The sequence below is a fragment of the Ahaetulla prasina genome, chromosome 2 (genome assembly GCF_028640845.1).
Source record: "Ahaetulla prasina isolate Xishuangbanna chromosome 2, ASM2864084v1, whole genome shotgun sequence".
Classification (NCBI taxonomy): Eukaryota; Metazoa; Chordata; class Lepidosauria; order Squamata; family Colubridae; genus Ahaetulla; species Ahaetulla prasina.
In genome coordinates, this window is record NC_080540.1 from 128438421 (window position 1) to 128460758 (window position 22338).

At 39.6% G+C, this 22338-nt stretch overlaps 1 protein-coding gene across 2 annotated transcripts in view; it reads left to right on the forward strand.

Moving 5' to 3' along the window:
• The window catches only part of RHBDF2 (rhomboid 5 homolog 2), a 93141-nt gene extending 71022 nt beyond the window's left edge, over positions 1–22119 (forward strand). The window contains exons 9-18 of one of the 2 annotated variants that reach the window (XM_058168926.1): positions 1062–1173; positions 2623–2697; positions 3986–4147; positions 4727–4836; positions 4958–5021; positions 6834–6928; positions 8491–8566; positions 9223–9323; positions 10308–10461; positions 20132–22119. In XM_058168926.1, coding sequence (XP_058024909.1) covers positions 1062–1173; positions 2623–2697; positions 3986–4147; positions 4727–4836; positions 4958–5021; positions 6834–6928; positions 8491–8566; positions 9223–9323; positions 10308–10461; positions 20132–20554 — 1372 coding nt within the window. In that variant the 3' untranslated portion in view covers positions 20555–22119. Of the gene's footprint in view, positions 1–1061; positions 1174–2622; positions 2698–3985; positions 4148–4726; positions 4837–4957; positions 5022–6833; positions 6929–8490; positions 8567–9222; positions 9324–10307; positions 10462–20131 lie in introns of those variants that run through there. The other variant, XM_058168927.1, reaches the window with a different exon arrangement.
• Positions 22120–22338: the final 219 nt, after the last annotated feature.

A 22338-nucleotide genomic window follows, 5' to 3' on the forward strand; every position in this document is an offset into this window, starting at 1 on the left:
GGTCGGTGGGAGGCATGGGGTAACAGCAGGCGGTCCCGTAAGTACCCGGGCCCTAAGCCATGGAGCGCTTTAAAGGTGGTAACCAAAATCTTAAAGCGCACCCGAAAGACCACAGGAAGCCAGTGCAGACTGCGTAGTAGTGGTGTTACATGGGAGCAACGAGTGGCTTCCGTTACTACTTGCGCAGCTGCATTCTGGACTAGCTGCAGCCTCCGGGTGCACTTCAAGGGCAGCCCCATGTAGAGAGCATTGCAATAGTCCAAACGAGATGTAACCAGAGCGTGAGTGACCATGCATAAGGCATCCCGGTCAAGGAAGGGGCGCAACTGGTGGACCAAGCGTACTTGGTAAAAGGCCCTCCTGGAGACGGCCACCAGATGATCATCGAACGACAGCCGCCCATCCAGGAGGACACCCAAGTTGCGCACCTTTTCCATTGGGGCCAATAACTCGCCCCCAACAGTCAGCCGCGGTTGCAGCTGACTGTACCGGGGTGCCGGCATCCACAGTCACTCCGTCTTGGAGGGATTGAGCTTGAGTCTGTTTCTCCCCATCCAGACCCGTACGGCTTCCAAGCACCGGGACAGCACTTCGACAGCTTCGTTGGGGTGGTCCGGGGTGGAGAAGTACAGCTGAGTGTCATCCAAGTTGTGTCCTGGATACTGCATATTCATTGTCTTTTGTGGATCAGATACTTACTGAATTAGCCATGGTTTCTGAATGTTTAGGTGTAGTGGGGGCGGCGCAGTGGTTAGAATGCAGTATTGCAGACTAATTCTGTCGACTGCCAGGAGTTCGATCCTGACCTGCTCAAGATTGACTCAGCCTTCCATCCTTCTGAGGTCGGTAAAATAGAGACCCAGATTATTGAGGGCAATACGCTAACTTTGTAAACTGCTTAGATAGGACCGTAAAGCACTGTGAAGTGGTATATAAGTCTAAGTGTTAAGGTTAGTTAGTCTCTTTCTTAACAAAGAATATCAGACTGAGATTTATCTACAGAATATTTTCTAGTTTCTGACACTTCCCACCACCCTTTTTTTCTGCTTTGTCTGAAACAGGCCTTATTTTACGTACTGGATTACATTTGTCCACATCATCATCACTCTACTTATCATTTGCACTTACGGATTTGCTCCAATCGGCTTTGCTCAGCATGTGAAAACAGAATTAGTGAGTCTTATTATATTGCAGTACTGCTTACTTGGTGATTTCCGTGAAATATGAAAACATGAACATCTTTTCTTCCCCATCTTTTAAAAACCTCTGGGTGGCCAGCTACTATTTAAAAGATACCTTGGTATATAATTAATGTTAGGTTAGCAATTGCCTCATTTAGTCACCATTCCCAATTAAAACTGTGATGAAAAAGTAACTTGCATGTCCTTTGTAGATCAGTAAAGCAAAGGAAAGCTAAAGTAAGATTGTAAGCACAGTCACAGTTTCACTTAGTGACCACATCATTTAACAACTGATATATTCCCCATTATGGTCACTAAACAAGGACTACCTGTACAATGTAAACTATTGAAAATAAAGTCGGCATATATAACCATTACATATTAATTACAAATGAAGATTTTTGAAGTAAAATGCAACCTTTCTCCAAATGCCCAATAGAACAACATGGTTCTTAACTAATATTTTAAGAATTTAAAAAAATAATCTAATTTATTGAATTAGTCATTCTTAGGCTCTTTGTATCAGCCAGACAATGGACTGGCATCCAGTCAGTTCAAGCAATGCTGACACTGGGAGCAGGACTTTTGTCTAATGATCTAAATTAACTTTTCTTAACCAGTTGCCCTGCAGATACATTACAACTATTATTCTCAGAATTCCCAGTCAGAATGGCCCCTATATAGCTAGGTTAGCTGGGAATTCTATAGCTCCATTGGATCTGGAGGAGGCTGCCTAAGGGAGACACCCTGGATTTAAACTCTTGGAACTTGAAAGTTCAAAACAGCAGGTCAAACTGGACCTGGAAATTAACTCCCTCTCAATGTAGATCTTATCAGGTATTTTCCATACATCTAACAGACCCAAACAGATGTGGTATAACACGCTGTGTCAACTAGAACATCTGGGAAAAACTTCAGAATCCTCTAGTAGATAATATTCTGTGTTGAATGACACTAATTGACCCGGTGCCAAAAACCTAAACACTGCAGCCACAGAAACTAACTTTGCTTGTCCCAAAGGTTCTTTTTCAAAAAGCAAGTGGATTTTTCTGGTTTTTCTTCGAAGACATTTCACTTCTCATCCAAGAAGAGGATTTTGGGGATAAGATTTGCATACTTTTTTTTAAGCAATATAAATAAAGCAATGAACGGGTGAAGATTCTTTGATGCAGTCTACCCAGAAAATTGGAAGACTATAGATTCAAATGTAGGTTATGAAAAAAAAAAGATTTAAAAGAAAAATAGTTTCCCTTGAATAAATCTTCTTCAGTTTTCTATGAAACCCTATCTTTTTGTGAACGGTTTTGAAAATGTGACGCACTCAGAAAGCCACTCTTGCTGACATCTACCATTTGCCCTTCTGGGGGAAAGGCCCCATTTAATCTGTACCTTGAGATACTTGTTATTTCTTTGACCTTGGAATTTCATCATTATTTTGCAGATACTACGAAACAAAGGCGTGTATGAAAGTGTGAAATACAGCCAACAGGAGAACTTCTGGATTGGCCCAAGTTCGGTAAAGGCTGTCTTTCCTTTTTTTTTTTTATTGCTTGCTTCTAAAAAGAAATTTCTGTCATGTGCTTCTCAATGACTCATTCCATAAGAAGTCTGTAACTTCCTGGTCTGAATTGATTGTAAGCAACTGGAGCAGAGGTAGAGACTCTATCACACTCTAGATGTTGCTAAACTACAGCTAAGCAGATTCTCTTCTCAAAAACCAAGCTGTAGTAACTTGTCATTAGATTTTAGTAGTGTGATTTTGGAGGTTCTGCAGGTTCAAAAAATGGATGGGAGCTGCATGGTGCTCACAGGTTGGCCATTATTCCCATTGGATCATGTGATCACCAGCTGTACCACATGAAAAATTAGACTGCTCCCTATCAGTAGGTGTGTTCTCCACCTCAGCATTAGCTGTTCCATTCGTCTCATACATTTTTCAACCCTAACTGAGAAAATGTGACACAAAAAGAAGTACCGTATTTTTGGAGTATAAGACACGCCTTTCCCCCCCCCTAAAAGGGGGTGAAAATTTGGGTGCATCTTATACACCGAATGTAGCCCCACCGACCCACTGGCCCCCACCCTATGGCCTCTGCCTCCCAGCAATTTACCTCCTTGCAGCAAGCAGCAAGAAGAAACAGCCCATTTCAGCTTCAGCACAGCCTAATTAGCGCACGTTGATTGTCCGTTGGATTGGCCGCCCAACTCTCATCTGTTTTGCACGGGCCTCTGCTGCTTGCTGCAAGAAGGTAAATTGCTGGGAGCAGATTTTTTTTTCTTGTGCTAATCAAGCTATGTTGAAAACAAAAATGAAAGTAAAGCAGGCTGTTTGCTGTTTGCTGCAACAAGGCAAAATTGCTGGGAGGCAGAGGCAGATTTCTTTTTCTTGTTTTCCTCACCAAAAAAGGAAAGTGCGTCTTATAGTCCGGAGCATCTTATACTGGCAGCTGAGAATTTTAACTGCTCCACGGAATTCCCAAGAAGAAGAGAGAATATTTTACATTTACATCTAAGAGCTGGTATAAGGAAGGGGATACATGCAAATTCTTCTGGAATGCACAACACATATTTCTACTTTTCATGAGACCTGAAAAAGGAAGAATACAGAACATGCATAGCAATCCATCTACCTTCCACAACAGTAACAAAAGGGAGCATGCAGCATAGCCCTTGTGAGTCATTCTCAGTATGCATGGCTTTTGCTGAAGTCCTCTACCACTCACTGGGATGGGGTGGGAGGAGACATTATATGGCAAAATCCTTGTTTCTTGAATGTTTTTCACACTGCGACTTTTCTATTTCAGATTGACTTGATCCATCTGGGAGCCAAGTTCTCCCCCTGTATCCGGAAGGACCAACAGATTGAGAAGCTGATTCAGAAAGAGAGGGAGAAAGAGCGTCACTCTGGCTGCTGTGTCCAGAATGATAACTCGGGTTGTGTTCAGACTCTGCGTGAGGATTGCTCGGTAAGAGCATGTTCTGACAGCTGATAATGACTTCCTTCAGACGGGTTTGAAATGAGTTTGGCACTGCATCTTCCAGAATTCCCAACCAGTAGGTTTCAAGTTGAAGAAAGCTTCCATGTGAGCTTCATGAGCTTTGATTTCTGGAAATAAAGCAGAGCAAAAGCTGATGTACTAAAATATACACTTAAATTCTATTGTAGCGATCTCCTTTCAAATATTTTTAACAGTTCCATAATTCTCAGTGTTTATGGGCTATGCCTGGTGGTGGGATTAATATACTTACTGTAAATGTTAGTAATAAATGAAAGCCACCCTCCATGTTTTCTAGACCTTTTCTTTTTTCTTTTCTTTATTTTTCTTCTACTGTACTTAATACTTTGTTCTAAAGTAGTTATTGTACTTCAATAACATTCTCAGAGATGGTGAACATGGTCATAAGGGAGATTACATGTGGGAGAAAATGATATGAGCAGACTTCCGATGAGATTTTTATTCCTTTTAAGAATCCGGATGTGAATTAAAGAAATATTATTTGCAGATGCTGTTACATAGTTTACAAAGGTATTTTTTTCTCCATAGGAAACATTGGCCACATTCGTAAAGTGGCCGGAGTATAATCCACCAGCTGTTGACTCCAGCAATTCAAGTTGGAGAAGGACATCAGGAGCAGTTTGTTCTCAGGATCCCAGGTGAGACATATCCTCACCTCAACGAAGGTCATGAGCCCTATGAATAAGATGAGAGGGGGAAGCATGGAATGTAAGATAGGGCATTTCTAACCCTTCACTGCTATCTGTTGTCTTCCAACAGGACCTGTGAGGAACCAGCTTCAAATGCACCTCATGTCTGGCCAGATGACATCACCAAGTGGCCAGTAAAGATCCTTCCTTTCTACCTACCTGACTCTTCCTTCCTATCTACCTACATACTTACCTACCTTCTTTCCTTTGAAAGAACTGAGTCTCACTGAGATTAATGGGGTTTAAATAAATCATCTCTGTTAATTGTCTCACTAATTTCTATGTTTACTGAAAATGATTTTATGTGAGGATAAGAAAGAAGGAAGCTGTTTGAGCTGCTTGTCTGCCTGGTTACCTGGCGCAGCAGAGTTTGCTTCATAGAGAAATCTGCCTAATGAGAGAAGGAACTGGGAGCTCCTGCGTGCATGATTGGTTTTTTTTCTAAGTAATACCCATTTACCAAATTCAAACAGGGTGGATTTTGGTACCCTGTTTGTACTTTTTACATGGAGTGAAAGGCTGAATTGTAGCAAAAGAGTTTCTTTTCACAAACTAGGATAAAGTGGAAGGAAAGTGTGTTGAGGAAAAATTGCAGTGTAGGGATTGTGGAATCCCTGGTCCTATCTAGCTTGGCTATTTGCTTTAGATGTTTCATTGCCCAATTAGGTAACATCATCAGTGCCAGGGAGTGTGGGTGTCTGGTGTTAATCCCTGGTTACATGAATGTTGGCAAACAATCAAGCAACAAATAAGGAAATACCAAGAAGTCCCACCCAAACTGGCAGGACAAGCTGCTGTACATAAACACGGAGCAAACCTTACACTCATTAGCTGTCAGCCTTCCCAGGTAAAGCAGACAGGAAACAAGACTAGAAGAACTAATTCTATTGAATTGTAAGAATCTTACAAGTCTAAAAGTACAAACTTCCCATAGCCACTTTTAACTGCTTGATCAACTAGGGCAGGGCCTTTCTGTGTTTCTTTCTCTGACCACTAAGCTACTGAGACTTCTGCCTCTCTTGTCTGCTTCCTAGACATCATCTCATTCTTCAAGGTCCTCCTCACATTCCAGGGGTGATGTTAGGTAATGAAACATCTGCAAACAAACAACCAAGCTCAGAGAGCACTAAGGATTCCACAGTTCAATCTTGCACCAAAGATATTCCCTGCTGTTGGAATGTAGGAACTTCAGATGTATGTTTCTATGTAGCATGTGTGTGAAGAAGTGTCCACATATATAGCCATACCCTAGTCCACTTTTCCATGCAAACAAGTCATAAGGGTACAAGTAGGAATCTTTGTTTTCTGACCCCAAGTTTCAACAAAATGAACAAACTATTTTAACTATATATATCTGCTATCTTGGGACATTGCATTTGTGGTGATGTTCTTACTTTTCCATAGCCTAAAATATAACTCTATACCAGTAGTGGGTTTCACTTACCTTTGCTACCGGTTCACAAATGTGAACGTGCGCGCATGCTCAGAGCAGCTGTGATGATGTCTCGGTGGGTGGGTGGAGCCAGAGGTGAAATCCAGCAGGTTCTGACAGATTCTGGAAAATCGGTAGCAGAATTTTTTAGCAGTTCGGAAAACCGGTAGCGGAAATTTTGAGTAATTCAGAGAACTGGCAAATACCTCTGGCTGGCCCCAGAGTGGGGTGGTAATGGAGATTTTGCAGTATCCTTCCCCTGCCACACCCACCAAGTCATGCCCACCAAGCCACACCATGCCCACCAAGCACAGAACCAGTAGTAAAAAAAATTGGATTTCACCATTGGGCGGAGCCACCCGCTGTCGCGGCTACCGGTTCACCAGAACTGGGTAAAACCGGTTGAAACCCATCACTGCTCTATACTATAGGCAGCTATGCAAAATTAAAACGACATTGGGTGTACTTCCCCCATCCCTTTTCCCCTTTAATTGTAAATTTTTTTTATTTACAGATATGTACTGATCAGGTCAAAAGTAACCACACTGGTTTCTTGCATATGGACTGTGATATTAAAGGAAGGCCATGCTGCACTGGAACCAAAGGCAGGTAAATGCTTGTGATTTGGGGAGCGTCCATTAATTGTTTTTAGCAACCATGAAAATGTTTCTGTTCCATTTTGGGATCAATTTTAAAACCTGCCGATATAAAAAGTTTCTCATAATGCTCTCAGCAATGCTTGAGGTAAAGTGTGTTTGATTAGCATGCCTGTTTAAAGTGAAAAAGCATAGCTTAGTATTTTTCACATTTTGTTGTTCAGATCTGCTGTTTAAGACAGCATTTGAGTCTGTTACTATTGTTTTAGAATATAGACCATATCGCTCATTAGAAACATTGAAATCATTAGTCACCAAGCTATTTTAAGCCCCATGAATATAAATGAGACGTTGTTATGTCTAATTCACTCTCTAAAATCTCACAAAAGGTTCCTTATTTAGCAGCTTTTCAATGAATAAAGTTGACTCTGTGTGATCTTAATGCATCTGATTAAGAAAGTTTATGCCCTAATAAATTTGTTATTTTTAAATGCTTAGATCACGCAGAGAAATTCTAGAGCAGACTGATTTTCAGGCAATTAAGAAGCTATCTGAGAATTCAGTTGGATGCTCTGAACTTGAAATAAAGTCATGTTGAATGAAGTATAATTTAGGCTTAATTTGCATAAGATGCAAATTAGATGAGATGAGAACAAATAATGGCGTTTCCTAGATTTGGCCAAGATGCTTAAAGTAGGTTATGGGTTTAGTTTTTGTTGTCATATTTAGAAATGTACTTGAAAGGTATCAATATTCACATAACATAGCACTCTTTGAATATGATGATGGGCCAGTCTTTGCTAGGTAGATGAGGGAATCTGCAGTCCTTCAAATGTTGAGCTCAAATCTCATCAGGCTTTAACAGTATGGACAATAGTTTTTTTGTGACCATTAACACAAATCTTGATTGTGCAAGACAGGAGCTTTGTCAGTCCCAAACCAAGAATGACACATGGTGATTCTTCCAAGCTGCATTCTTTATTGTTTCACACTTAAAGATAAAATCTTGCCAGACTGAACAGTATTTGTAGCTACACTCTGTGGACTATTAAGGAGGGACTGTCTTCATCCTCTTTCGTTTATGCATAACATTTGGATTTAGTAGCCTCTTATTCTTCTGAAATGTACCCCCTTCCTCCTGGGGATCCAGTACATTCCATCAGCTTTGAAAATTAGTTAGGTAAATTATTATTGATTGGTGAGTTGCAAAATGATTTGAAATTGAATTGTTCCAGACTGAAGCATGAAACTTAAGTGCTCTGACCATCTTGGAAGCCTTTCAGGCTCAAAGCAACCTTTTGGGTCTTTGAAGCTAAAAGGATTTCCAAAATATTTCAAACTGCTGTAATAAGTTTGAACAAGTGTTTTGAATTCAAAACATTTTGCACATAGCTATTTTTAAATATGTACCCTGTTTTTTTACTTGTATAAGCAACCAAAGTGGCTTACGAGAATGAAATTAAATATAAATATAAATTGCAATTGTAAAGTCGGTGCAATTAAAATCCATACCACTGAAATCAAGGTAAAAGAAGGGATGAAGAATTAAACTGACTCTCGTTCTCTTTATATTAGCTGTGAGATCACAACTCGGGAGTACTGCGAGTTCAAGCATGGCCACTTCCATGAAGAAGCAACTCTTTGTTCACAGGCAAGTAATGTCCTAAGGCAGCTTTCCTTATTTTGGCACTTTCAAAGGGAGTTGAACTTCAGACCTCAGCAGCTGGATCATTTAGTGGGAGTCAGATATGGGAAAGACTATCCCAAGCTGTGTTGATGTCAAATGTTTACTCTACTTGTAGATTAAGGCTAGAAGAATAGTATTTCTTGTTTGGGGAAAGAGCTAAAGAGCTTCAGAGGAGGGACAGCACAAGTATCTGACCTCTTAATAAATTGCTAGGCCTAAGTGTCTAAGTAAGGTTCACAGAAGCTGCCTTGGTTTTCTGTTAAATATCCATAAGCTAAGTAGTGCCAAGCTGGTCAATGCAGGTTTTGAAAAATGCCTTGGCACCACACTGTTAGAAAGCACTGTCGTAAATTGAAAAGAGAGCTAGTATGCTCAGTAATAAATCGGAGGCATCCTTGAGTCCTACAGGGTCAAGAAGCAAGACCAGTGTTTTTCCATCATTTAGTACCTGCTTATTATACCACATTCTTTTAAAATCTGGTGTGGTTTTCAATACATTCAATATCACAGCTTTTGCCATTTCCTGTGATGATGGCTGGGGGTTCTGGAAGACTGGCAAGCAGCAGGCTGGACAAGGGTTATCTAGATAATTTAAAGACTTCTTTTTCTTTCTGTTCCAGGTTCACTGCATGGGTGAGGTGTGTGGCCTTTTACCTTTTCTTAACCCAGAGATTCCAGATCAGTTCTACAGGCTCTGGTTGTCTTTATTCCTTCATGCAGGGTAAGGGGGAAAAAAGGGTGAGGTTTGATGCTTTGAAACTGCTTTTTTGTGTTTTTTTTGCATCCATACTTTTGCATTGGGAATGTCAGGATCTTATCAGTTTTCCTTTGCTGCATGTCTGATTTTCTGGCTCCAGGCAACGGGGTGGAAGGGGGTGTCAGAAAATGTTGTTGATCAGAGCCAAAAAGCTAGAAATGAGGCCTAGCTAACTGATTCAGGCCTGGTCTTTCCTGGCTTTGCCCTGCAAGCATTCATAAGTTACTTCCAGACAGAAATTCTTCAGCATCAGCAGTCAAAAAGCACTTTGCAACTATTCTGCACTTTAATACATTGGGCAGGGATTAATGGAACTAAGAAAATATAAAGAAAGTGATGGAAATGAGATGATCCCAGTCAGAAAATGACACCCACACCCTATCTAAAATATCATTAATGATATAGGGTGATTATGCAATCAAAGTTTTTTTTAAAGTAAAATACCTTAGAATTTAATCATTGATCCTGTCTGATAATTGGCTTGAGCAAGTGTAGCCCTTCAAACCTATCGGGATTTTTTGTTTCTTCTGAATGAATTAAGTGGACCTCATGGGCTTCCCATACATCCACTGATTCTCATTTTTCAAGTTGTGTCTCTCCATAATCCCTTCATTTCAGCTGTATGAAATGATGGGAATGGTTGTGCAGGTTCATGTTGTGCTATTCCTGTTAGGTAGTGGGAGTCAAAACTTCATCCCAAAGTATTTAAGATCAAACAAGTATATGAAGAGGCCACAATCTATCTGCTTGTATTTTAACTGATTTCAGGATCCCTTGTGGCAATCCAGGCTATTTATCAAAGTGGCAATTGTTTAGCACAACAGTTGTAACCTGTAACATTGTGCAGGCTGGTATTGTGGGCAGAGGTGAAGGAAAAGGGCTATTTTTATTTTTATTTTTTGAAGGAAAGGGGAATGTTGATCTGATTCAATTGTTTGTCTCCCATAGGATTATCCATTGTCTGGTGTCTGTGATCTTCCAGATGACAGTGCTCAGAGATTTAGAAAAGCTGGCAGGCTGGCTTCGTATTACTATTATTTTTATCCTCAGTGGCATCACAGGCAATCTGGCTAGTGCTATCTTCCTACCCTACAGGGCAGAGGTAAGGGCATTACTGGGGTTTTCTGTTAAAGAAGAATCTTCTTACAGTTATATGAATTAGCTTAAAAGCAATATTCTCCAGGTGCATTGGACCATGTTTTGCAGCCCCAAATTTGAAAATGCGATTAAATCTTCAAAATCAGTAGCAATAGAAGAACGTGATCACTGTGAACAATCAACAAGAACGTTTTGCATCCAGTACTAAATTCTTAAAGCAAAGGAATATAGAAATAAGATTAGTAAAAAGAACACATTGGCATGACCAACTGTGCTATCTCTTGAGTAGTTGGCAGCATGCAGCTGACCTAGATTGATCTGAAAACGTTAAGCCAGATCAGTCCAGATTACTCCCAAGTATGGGAGACCAGAAAATGTGAAAGTTGTAAACTAGACTGGGAAAGCAAACCACTTCTGCAACTGCCAGTAAAATCACATACATGTGCACATGATGTCATTTGGAGTGTGAGCTCCTTTTGTCACTGTGATATAAATGCACAATTTTTAGATTCTGAAATATTTGAGATTCTCAGAGTTTGTTGCAAAAATCACATCCAGATAATTGATTCAGCAGGATTCATTAACTTCTCTATACATAATAACACATACAATACCAACAGATTCTTCCAACGTGGTAGAGAGTTACAGACAAAAACACAGGCAGAGAAGAGAACAGCAGAGATGACTTTCGGTATCAATTCAGCAGACTAGTTCAGACTTGTTTGCAGCTTCAGAGTTTAATACAGAACTAAGCCACGCCCAGACGCCTAGCTGTCTCCAGCTCCCAAACAGCCCTCATTGGCTGACTTAGTTGCTTTGCCTATACATTGGCTGACCTTGTTACCATGCCTCCATTCCAGTTCAAAAATATTCTGACAGAGGTCACTGTTTGAAAGTACTATTTTGTTTACAGGACACTGATGTAAAAGTAGGATCTACATTCACTCTACATGAGCAAATGGCAGAATATGAACAATAAGAAGGAACTGCTTTTAAAATCTTCTTCTATAACTACTGAATTTATCTTTTTCTCATACATACTCCCTTCTCTCTCTAATTCCATGCTAGCTTTGTTCAGACAATCATCTAATCCTGCACCCCAATCAAATTCAGGCTTGACACATATGTTGTCCTAATCATTGGAGACATGAACAATTGTTCAGGCTGAGAATCCAGTCACTTCATGAAACTGAAAAACAAGCCAGCAGATTTCAGTTAACTACAGCTTTTCATTCATGCTGAAGTGTGATATTATGGTTAAAAACTTTTGATCACTTCAGGAAATGAAGTCATAGTTTTGAAGTAAGCATCACATACTGAAATAATTATAGTTTTCCAGCCTGGACATTAAGAGAAAGTGTTCTTAACCCAAAACATTTGGTCTTGTTAGCATGCAAAAGGGAATGAATGCACAAAGGGTCTTTGGCAGGACCATAACTGTTGTTGGCATCCCAGTTTAGTAAACAGAGATAGAGGTCTCAAGGTTTCCGCTGTCCAGTTGTGACTGACTCTAGGGGGCAGTGCTCATATCCAATTCTCATATGGAGCTTCTGTTGTCTGAGAAAACATTTCCATCATCATGAAAATACAGAATGCAATAGCCGTTCACATAAATATGAGATTTCTTTGTCATTTCTTGCCTTCCACAGTGCCAAAGAAACTGAACAATCTATTGGAATCAATTTCTTGAGAACCTTGTGGTTGTATCTCATATTCGGAAAGTCAGGAAGCTTAAAAGTGTTTGCCTTTAAGTGATGGGGCCAACCCTCTGAAATGATCTCTTATTGCAGATTTCTCTGCCACCATTTTCCGCCTTCCATAAAATAAAAAAATCAGAGCTTATGCAGAGAACTTTTGAGGGTTAATACCATACACTATGTTTGGGCTTTGTTTCTCTTATCCTTGTGTTTCAATATTTTATTCTACTTTCTGACTTTGTGAGCTACTAAGAGCCCTGTGGCTGTGGCAGGATAGAAATATGATTAATAAATAAATAAATTGTAAAACATGTTATATTGCTGGAAGACTGGATCTGACTTGTGTTATTGAGTGGGGAGTGTTTTTTTGTTTTGTTTTTTGTTTGTTTGTTTGTTTCCAGCTTTCAGGTTGTCATGATGTCAGATTGCAATAAATTGTAAATAAAATTTTGGTTTTAGGATTTGATGATTAGATTTATTATGATGACAGAAATATAAAAGAGATTATTATATATTTGTAACGATACTGGAGAGCGTGAGAAGGGATTCCTTTTGTATCCCTTTTCCTTTTTTGTTATTTTTTGACTTTTTCCTCCTTTGAGTTCCTCCCTGCTTTTCAGTTGTTTTCTTTTTTTTATTATTACCTTGCATTTAATCTTAAAAATTTAATTTAATTTAACATTGGAGGGGAGGGAAATGAGAGGACATGTACACCACTTGGGTTTGGGTTAATCAGAGAAGTGTCCCAAGTTAGCCTGCTAAAGATAGATTGTTCTAAAATCTATTTTTAAAAAATATTTTTCTTAATATTACAAATCTACGTGTAAAACTAGTGGTGCCCTTCTTTATTTGACCGTGCAGCTGAGATTATATCATCTCACCCCTATTCTCCAATTCCTTTCCTTTAGCTTCATGTATCCATCAGAATTTAACGTAAGATTTGGTGACTTCAATACCAGACATGTTGCTTCATAGCATTAGCATGAAAAAAAAACCATCTAGGGCAACAGTTCCTCTGGCAGACAGTGTCATGCCCCTGTGGAGTCTGACTCTGAGATGGAAGAGGAACAGCTGACAGAGAGCAAGAGAGTGGGTCCATTGGCTGTGGAGGAAACTGGGGAAGGGCAAAGTCAGGCTGGGCAGAGCAGGGGAGAGGTAGAACAAGGGAGAGGGGATTCTGATGAAGACCAAGGCCCACCCCCTCCTCATTTTAGGGCATGCAGGGAAGAACGGAGAAGAGAGCAACATGGGTTGCGTGGCTAACAGTGGAGGAGAGGGCCCCGACTCCCTTCATAAGATACATCTGAAGCTGGAGTTTAAAAGGAGAGGCAAATGGGAGAGGTGATTGTCGGGAAGTGTTTTGCTGCTTTATCTGAGTTCCTGGCATCCTCCCAACTGGTTTGATTTACTGCTGTGCTACTTCAAGTCTGGACTTCTTATCTTGCTTGCCCTGCTGAATTAATAATAATAATAATAATAATATTTTAATTTTTATACCGCCCTTCTCCCGAAGGACTCAGGGCGGTGAACAGCCAGATAAAAAATAGTACAATACACTACAATAAAATCACTATTTAAAAATAATTAATTACTTTATCTTGCCCTGTTGGATGTATAGTTGGAAGTTTTGTCTGCTTACAGGTTTGTGAGAGAGTTTTTCTCCAGACCAAAGAGTAAAGGGACGTTGGGGGCAAAGTTTGGAGCTAATAAAGGGACTTGTACTTATTCTCTAGCAGTGTTGCCTTTGTGTCACGCCCGGGTCATCACAGACAGAAATCACACAAATAGGAAAGCTAGCTGTGAATCACACATATAGCAAGTTCTAATAGGTTCAGTAAATTAATATGACAGATGAGATCTAAGATAATATGGTTTCAGTCTTTAAAAAGGCCCAAATGTTTAAGTACTCCTTGATGCAAATCTGCATATAGAAAGCTAATATATGAGGGGAAAACAGTGTAATCGGTTAGTTTTGGGTGGGCAGGAATCTGTTTGCACTTAAAACATGGGGATCATTCAGATGTGATCTCCAGTTCCAGTTCTGGGAGAGTGCTCTATTTACATTTTTATATTGTTCTTCTGTCAATTGGAGTCCCTTCGTTTTTCTAATCTGCAAACCCCTGGACCTCTTTGAAAGTGTTACTGAGAAATGAATTAATTAGGGAAAGTTTTCAGAAGGAGCACAAAGCAATTCTCTTGACCACAGGAGCAATCTTCCCTTTGTCTCACCCCTCTGCTTCCTCCTTGTTCTTGGCACGTGGCTGGTGAGTCAGCTGGCCTGGCCAGCTGCCATCTGATTTCTGGCCCAGCGCAGGCTGGGAAGCCGGAGGGTATTTTGATGATGTCACTGCTGACATATGGCAACAAAAAGAAGTGCTGATTCAGCTTCTTTGACTGCTGATTTGAAAGGGAGTGGAGAAGAGTGGAAGGTTTGCTGAAAGGCTGTACCAGCAGATGGAAACAACCTTCCCTTGGGTTTTCCACTTCCCTTCCTAGTAGCCTAAGCAACAAAACAGTATACAAGATGTGATGCATAGTTTTCAGACCAGTGGACGCCTACTCTTACATACTAGTTGAAAGCCTGTAACGGAGACCCTTTGGTCTTTATACATTTCAAACCACAGGCACCACAGAAATGAGGGAGGCTCAGCAGCCTTTCCAATCCAGTGCAGTGTTGGCCTGGGTAAACACACAGATGCACCTGCTCTGGTGATGCCCTCTCAGGCACACACACGCACACACACACAGAGGTAATCTGAGGGCAGAGCAAAAACAGAAGTCTCAAATGGTCATTGTTTGTAAACAGTTGGAAAGTCTCATTTTTCAGGCAAAATTGTCAGAATTCGTTTAAAATGAAAACTAGCATAACAAAGGGTGGAGGGTGTAATTCAGAAAAAAACAGGCTAAAGTGCTAAATGATTTTGTTGTTTGGAGGCAAAAGATGATAGACTATATCAGTGATTTTCCGGACCAAGTGTCAAAAGCATGCACCCATGTGCACGCATGCACACACACCCAAAATGCAATCCGTGTGTGGTCCCTGCGCATGTGTCCCTCCCCCTGTGCATACGTGTGTAGCCCCCGCACGTGCCCCATGCATGCACATGCTCCCCAGTTAGAGACCCAAAGACCAGCTGGCCGGCAGGAGACATACGCGCATGCGCAGTGGAGCTGAACTGGGGCGACAGCTCGTGTGCGCACAGAGGGCGCTGCGTGCCACCTGGCATGCCTGCCATAGGTTCACCATCACAGGACTATATATAGTATCAGGTATGGTAGAATAGCACCCATGACACCTCCATTTCATCATCATTCTTAATTTAAAAATGAAAATTTGCTTTGCAGTGAAGAATATTTGCCAAACTCCCATCAGAATCATTAGAAGATTTGTATTAAGGAAATGGCTCTCATTATAAATTGTAGTGCCTGTTGATAACTGGGAAGAATCTATGGACTTGAAACTGAAGTATAAAAGATTAATTAAATGATGTTTTCTATTAAGTAAATCAAATTCTGGGGCTGTGCAGCGCTTCAGATTTGACTGAAAAGATGCTTTACAGTACGAAGGCAGCACCTGTTGGCAACTCATTGAAGAAGCCACCTTTGTTTTTAGGATCATGGTAACTCAATAAAGTAGCTACTTTTGCTTTCTGATCCTGAAAAAGGTGCAGTTGTTACAGTGAGAAGGCAGTAAGAAATATTTTGCACAGATAGACAGGTTTTCTTTTATTTTTTTATTTTTTTATTTGCATTTATATCCCACCCTTCTCCGAAGACTCAGGGCGGCTTACACTATGTTAGCAATAGTCTTCATCCATTTGTATATTATATACAAAGTCAACTTATTGCCCCCAACAATCTGGGTCCTCATTTTACCTACCTTATAAAGGATGGAAGGCTGAGTCAACCTTGGGCCTGATGGAACTTGAACCTGCAGTAATTGCAAGCAGCTGTGTTAATAACAGACTGTTTTAGCAGTCTGAGCCACCAGATCTATGGAGATGGGTGATCTGCCTTACTCTCTATGTGAGGCAGAATTGAAACAAGATAAAGTTCTCCTAGAAGTAGTTTTCTATCTCCATGTGCCAGGCTGGCACGTGTTGGGTCTGTTTTTGTTTCTCAGATGATAGTACCCATGCCTTTTGACAGATGTAAGAGATTGTTGGCTAATCTGAAGTTCTAACAGGCTGTAAAGAAGATCATTTCTCTAATCCCTTCAACAGCATCAGCCGCTTCTCAGGTGCTGCTTTGTTGGGAACATGAGGCAGCAAAGTGCCAACTCATGGATAACCCCTGTGTATCGCACCTGCAGTGATACTGTAGCATCATGACAACATCCCCATCTTTTAAACTGAAAAATGATGATGATGTCCCATCTTCATTTATTTGAAAATTGGCATAATTTAAGGTAGAAATCCTTCAACTGATACTCTGTCTCTTATCCACAAGAGAACAGTGTTTATCTTTTAGTTTTCTAATTCATTAGGGCATGTCAATTTATTTTTATTAGATTTTAATCCCAATTTTATTTATTTATTCATTGTTTTTCACATTTTTGAACTGCCCATATCCATCAGAGAGGAACTCTGGGCAGTGCACAATAAAATAGAAAATTATCTTAAAATATAAAAACAGGAAGATACAAATTAAAAGTTTAGAAATTTAAAAGGAGGCAAGGATGATTAAACATTGTTAAAATTAGTTAAAAGGTGAAGGGAGGGCTTTCGAGGACCAGCCAGCCTACAGGTGCATGCTCCTCTGTTAAATTATTTTAACAGCTTTTCAGAAGGCCAGGAGAGTGGGGGGCCTGCCTCACCTTTGAGCGAGGGTGAATATTCCAGAGGGAGGGGCAACAGCAGAGGAGGCTCTCTTTCTAGAGTCCGCCAGTTGGAGTTCTTTAACTGACAGAGTTTGCAACGTATCTACCCTGCCTGACCAGGTGGGGTGAGCCAATGTAATGCAATGAAGATAGTTCTGTAGCGCTTTATAGGTCACAACCAACACCTTGAATTGGACTTGGAACCAAACTAGCACCCAATGCAGTTCACAGAGCAAAAGTGTTACATGCAACCCTTCTTTGGGCACCTAAAATTGTTTGCATAGCCACATTCAATACCAGCTGAAGCTTTTCGAAGCTTCACTTAATAAGAAGGTTACTAACTTAACAACTGTAGTGATTCACTTAACAACTGTGGCAACAAAGGCTATAGAATGGAGCAAAACTCACTTAACAACTGTCTCACTTATCAACAAAAAAGCTGGGCTCAATTGTGGTTATAAGTCAAGGACTACCTATAATACTTTCTGCAAGAGTAGTTCCAGTGATTTTTCTGTGTTCTACAAACCTATAAGCCTCTTTATCAGCCTTTCCCATAATCAAGTAAAATGTCGTATTCTTAATCACTGTGCAATATGGCTGGAATTTCTGGTACAGAGTTAAGAACTACACTTTTTCTTGAAAGGAAAATGCCTCTTGGATCAAATTCAACTCCAGTTGACATACCCATTTTGTTTTCTTGTTAATAAAATGAAAGTGGTTATTCCCCATCCATTCAGATATTAACCATTCTTGTGTTTATGTTCTGGTTCTTTTATCTTGTTCGGTGAATGTCCTTTTCTAGAATTTTAAATGCTGCAAAAACTCACAGGCAAAGGAAACATTCATACTGAACAAACATGTTCGGTGCCTTTAAAGCAAGGTAGAGAAAATATGCAGTGCACGGCTTTTGGAATTCTTTCCAAATCTTTTACTGGATTGGTCATAAGAGGCATGTACTTTGAATACTGTACTGTAATATCTTGCACCTGTTTGTGTATACATGTGTACTAATCAGAATATGTGCATGTGTTGCTGTTTGTGTGGGTCTAATCAAGGTAGGTGTGTGTCCTGTGTATATGTATTTGAGACCCTAATCAGAGCAGCAAGCGCATATCTGTTTTTTCAGATGATATAGTATATGCACATATACTGTTCTCCCTGTGTATCAGTGGTGTGTACATGTGTGCACCAGGAAGGAGAGGATAATTATGCTCTAAGGCAGGGATGGGAAACTATGGCCCCTTTATGACTTGTGGATTTCAACTCCCAGAATTACTGAGCCAGCTGGAACTTCAATTCTGGGAGTTGATTCCATAAATCATAAAGGGGCCGTTCTCCCCCTCTGCTCTAAGGGAAACTTAAAACGGAGGAGTTGTCAACATTTTGAACCATTGGCTTGCCCACGTACTTATGCACTGGGGAGATCATTGGGGGACTTATTTTCTGTAGAATCTTCAAGTATATCTAGCCCATTTCAAACCCAGATTTTCTTTAGTCCTACAAATGGACAAAGACCTAAGCCCTTTAATATAATTTCTTTCTAATGTTTCATTAATGTTTGTGTGTGTGCTTGTTTTCTTAGAAACTGAGAACAGTTTGAAATAAAATGAACACCCTGTTATAGCTGAGCAGCTAATTCTGGTTGTTTGTTTGTTTGTTTGTTTGTTTGTTTGTTGAACCATTAATTTTGCCCGTCTTATATGTTCTGACAAAGTTGGCAAGCTCCAGGGCCCAGCAATTAAGTAGTGCCATCTTACAGGACCCTTTTCTGCCATGGCATCTGTCTTCTGAAACACCATTTTATGACTCCCTATTATGGCCCTATTTAAATGAGGCCTTAAAACCTGGCTGAGTCCCCAGGCTCTGGGATAGAGGAGGCAAGTATGATGTTTTGAATGGTTTTCAGCGTCTTTGTTTTAGTTTCTTTTTCTAGCAGTACCTTGCTTATAAACTATTTTTTTCTTTTCTTTTTGCATTTGTATTTTGTATTTTTTGTATTTGTATTTGGTGAGCCAGCCAGAATTGTGACAAATTAGGGCAGCCCATGAATTCCATAAATACATAGTGCTTCACATCCTTCACAAGATCTAGACAAAGACTACATTCATTTAATCAGGAATATATTCACATAAACTGAATTCTGAGCAATCCTTTTTCTACTTACGTTTGAATGTGAATATCATCATTTTCACTACAGAAAGAAAAAATAGTTATTCACAAGAATACTTGTTTATATTGAGCAATTCATATTTTAATGTAAAAGTGTTACCTACATACAGAATGCAACAGAAGTTTGCTTGCAATTGGCAGCTAACTTAGAAGTAGTGTAAATAAAGATATTATTCTATTAAAAGCATTAATTAAAACATATAAAATTGTTTTAAATTAAGTGTTGTATACTTCTCAGAGTTACTTTCATGTGAGATGGTGGATATACAAAAATGATAAAATAAATAAATAAAAATGTTTCTGAATTTACATAGCCTTTAAAATTGCAAACTTATGTGGCAATGGGATGAACTGAAGACTGCAAAGTGAAATAAACAAGTGAAATAAAATTCAGCTTGACCATTTCATTCATCTGTTTATGATTAAACACTTTAGTTTTTGCATGGATGAAATGAATTTTTTAAAAAAGTTACATGCTTCCCAGCCCTCTGGTATTTTTACAATTGTATTTTAGATCTCTTTTTATTTTGAATCAAGCCATTGATTCATTTATCAATAGCCTGTTTCCTGACCAATATAATGTATGTTATATTAACTCCTACTTACCAAATACCGAAATCTATCACAACTGGCTCTCTATTATGGATAGATTTGAACTACAATTTCAGAGGAATATTGATATTAAAAACTGTTTGCCTTGATGACTTCTTCTAGATCAGAGAATTATCTCAGGAAAAGATTGATTGTTCAAGATCTGAAGTGTGCTGATGCCCCTTAATAAATATACTATGTTATGGTTCTGACAGAAGCAGTAGTAGGATAAGAATTTTTGGCAAATTTCTGAGGAATACTCTAAGCTATCCTAATTGTCAAAACTTTGGAGCTAGAATACCTGCTAGCTTGTGTGTATGTGGGGTGTGGGGAGGAATGTCTCTTTGTTCATCAACGTATCCTGCTATAATTAATTTATTTATTTCCTTCTATCCTAGGTGGGCCCAGCAGGATCCCAGTTTGGCTTGTTAGCCTGCCTTTTTGTGGAGCTGTTTCAAAGCTGGCAGGTCCTAGAGAACCCCTGGAAGGCTTTTTTTAATCTTTCTGGGATTGTCCTTTTTCTCTTTGCCTGTGGCCTTCTGCCATGGATTGACAATATTGCACATATATTTGGTTTCCTCAGTGGCCTATTACTTTCTTTTGCCTTCCTACCCTATATCACTTTTGGTACTGCAGACAAATATCGCAAACGGGTGATGATCATTGTCTCACTACTGATCTTTGTTGGTTTGTTTGCATCTCTTGTGGTCTGGCTGTATGTGTATCCCATTAATTGGCACTGGACTGAGTATCTAACCTGCTTGCCTTTCACAACCAAGTTTTGTGAGAAGTATGACTTGGACCAGACCTTGCACCAATGAAGCATTAAATGGATTTAGTAGAAAGGATTTTGAGGAACAAGGACAGAGGCAGCTATGCCTGTATAAAGCAGAACATCTTCATTTCCAGTTTACTATTTGGAATTTTTAAGTATCATTCATGAGACAGCATGCACCAAGTGCTGAAGTTGAGCAAGTGGGTAGTCCCTGCCATCTTTTGTGAGGTAAAACATAACTAGGCGTAACTCTATGGCAATCTTAAACATTAATTAACCATTACCTGGAGAGTTACGAGTATAAATCAGGGGTTGTTATCAGAACATTTCCCACTTATGTGCCTTGCATCAGACGGCAGTCTCCGTAAAGCTTTCTTCCTGAGATCCTTTCCAGACATGAGCTCAGCCTTCGAGATCAAGTTTCTTTTGAAGAAGTGGCAAAGAATCCAAAGACATCCTTCATCTGTGGGGCTGACTGGGCATTTGTGTGGAGGCCAGCCAGACAATGACTTTCAAAGACTGTATTAGTTACGGACATCCTGTTGAACTGTTTCCATTGACTATCTGCCAGTCTCTGTTTTCCTACTTGAAATCTCTCCTTTTTATGCAAATCCTGGTTTGGGGTTCCTTTCCTAGTGCCTTTTGGCACAATATGGTGCTTGGACCTTGTGGCAGCCCTCCCTGCCTTAGTGCCTTTTTATGGTACTAGGAATTGTACTGTGAAATAAACCCCATCTTTTTGTACAAGGGGCATTTTTATATGCAAATTCTTGTTTTACATTCACAATCTCCGTACGTCACTAGGGTCAAATACTTTTTGACCAAGAACATTGCTTTTAAAGGCACCTTGTCCTCAGTAAGAAATGCGGGTACATTTCCAATATTTACATTGGGCTGATAACACAGCAACCTGGGATTTCTTTAAAAGAACACTTGAAGTATAACTCCTTTCTAAAAGGAAAGGAAGGTAATCAGATTCTCTAGTGACAAAATGAGAAGTGTAAAAAATATTTTTGGTATAAATAATGAGTTTGAATAAATGAGTTTAAATTCTATGAGGAGTATATGTATGATTTTGTGTGTATGTATTTTTAACCCTCAATTAGAAGTATTGAAGCTGGAGGTATCTTCCCCGAGAACACACTGTAGCTATATAGCACGATTAATTTAGAATTCTGACTCATTGTTTTGCCCTGAGCAACAAAGCATTCCAATATCTTACTGTGCTCTAAGTGGTAATTTATTACAGCCTTTGATTGAGAATATTTTTCTATAATTATTGTTGCTAATTTGTAAATAGTAGACTGTTCCTTTGATGAAACTGAACAATGTGTCCCAGTTGACACTGTTTATCTACTTTTCATTAAAGATAGTTTTGGTAATCATTTCTTTGCATCCAAAGTATATTAATTTTAATGCTTAATCCGTATCCCACTTGCTCCCAAAATTGGTTAAAGCTTGCCATTTCCCTTTCACTGTACTGCTGTTCCTTGCAAATCTTTGATTGACAAGTATCTTCACAAAAGTGCCATGATGATATATATGTATCACAAAGTCCTGTGGCTGCCTTTCAGGATCTACTGTCTTGACTAGTAATTTTTTGAAGTGTTCTTACTCTCTGCTCTTGGAATCTTGTTCATTATCTGTATTGTGTACCTGTGGAATGACCAAGTGATGGAAGTTAATTCATCCTTTGCCATCACCTCCAATCATAATCTCAACCTGGCTGTATTGTATAAAATAACTTCCCAGTAAGTGTCATTGTCTGATTGATTACATCATGGTATAGGAAGAGGGAAAAAAGACCAAGAACATGTTAGGAAAAAAATA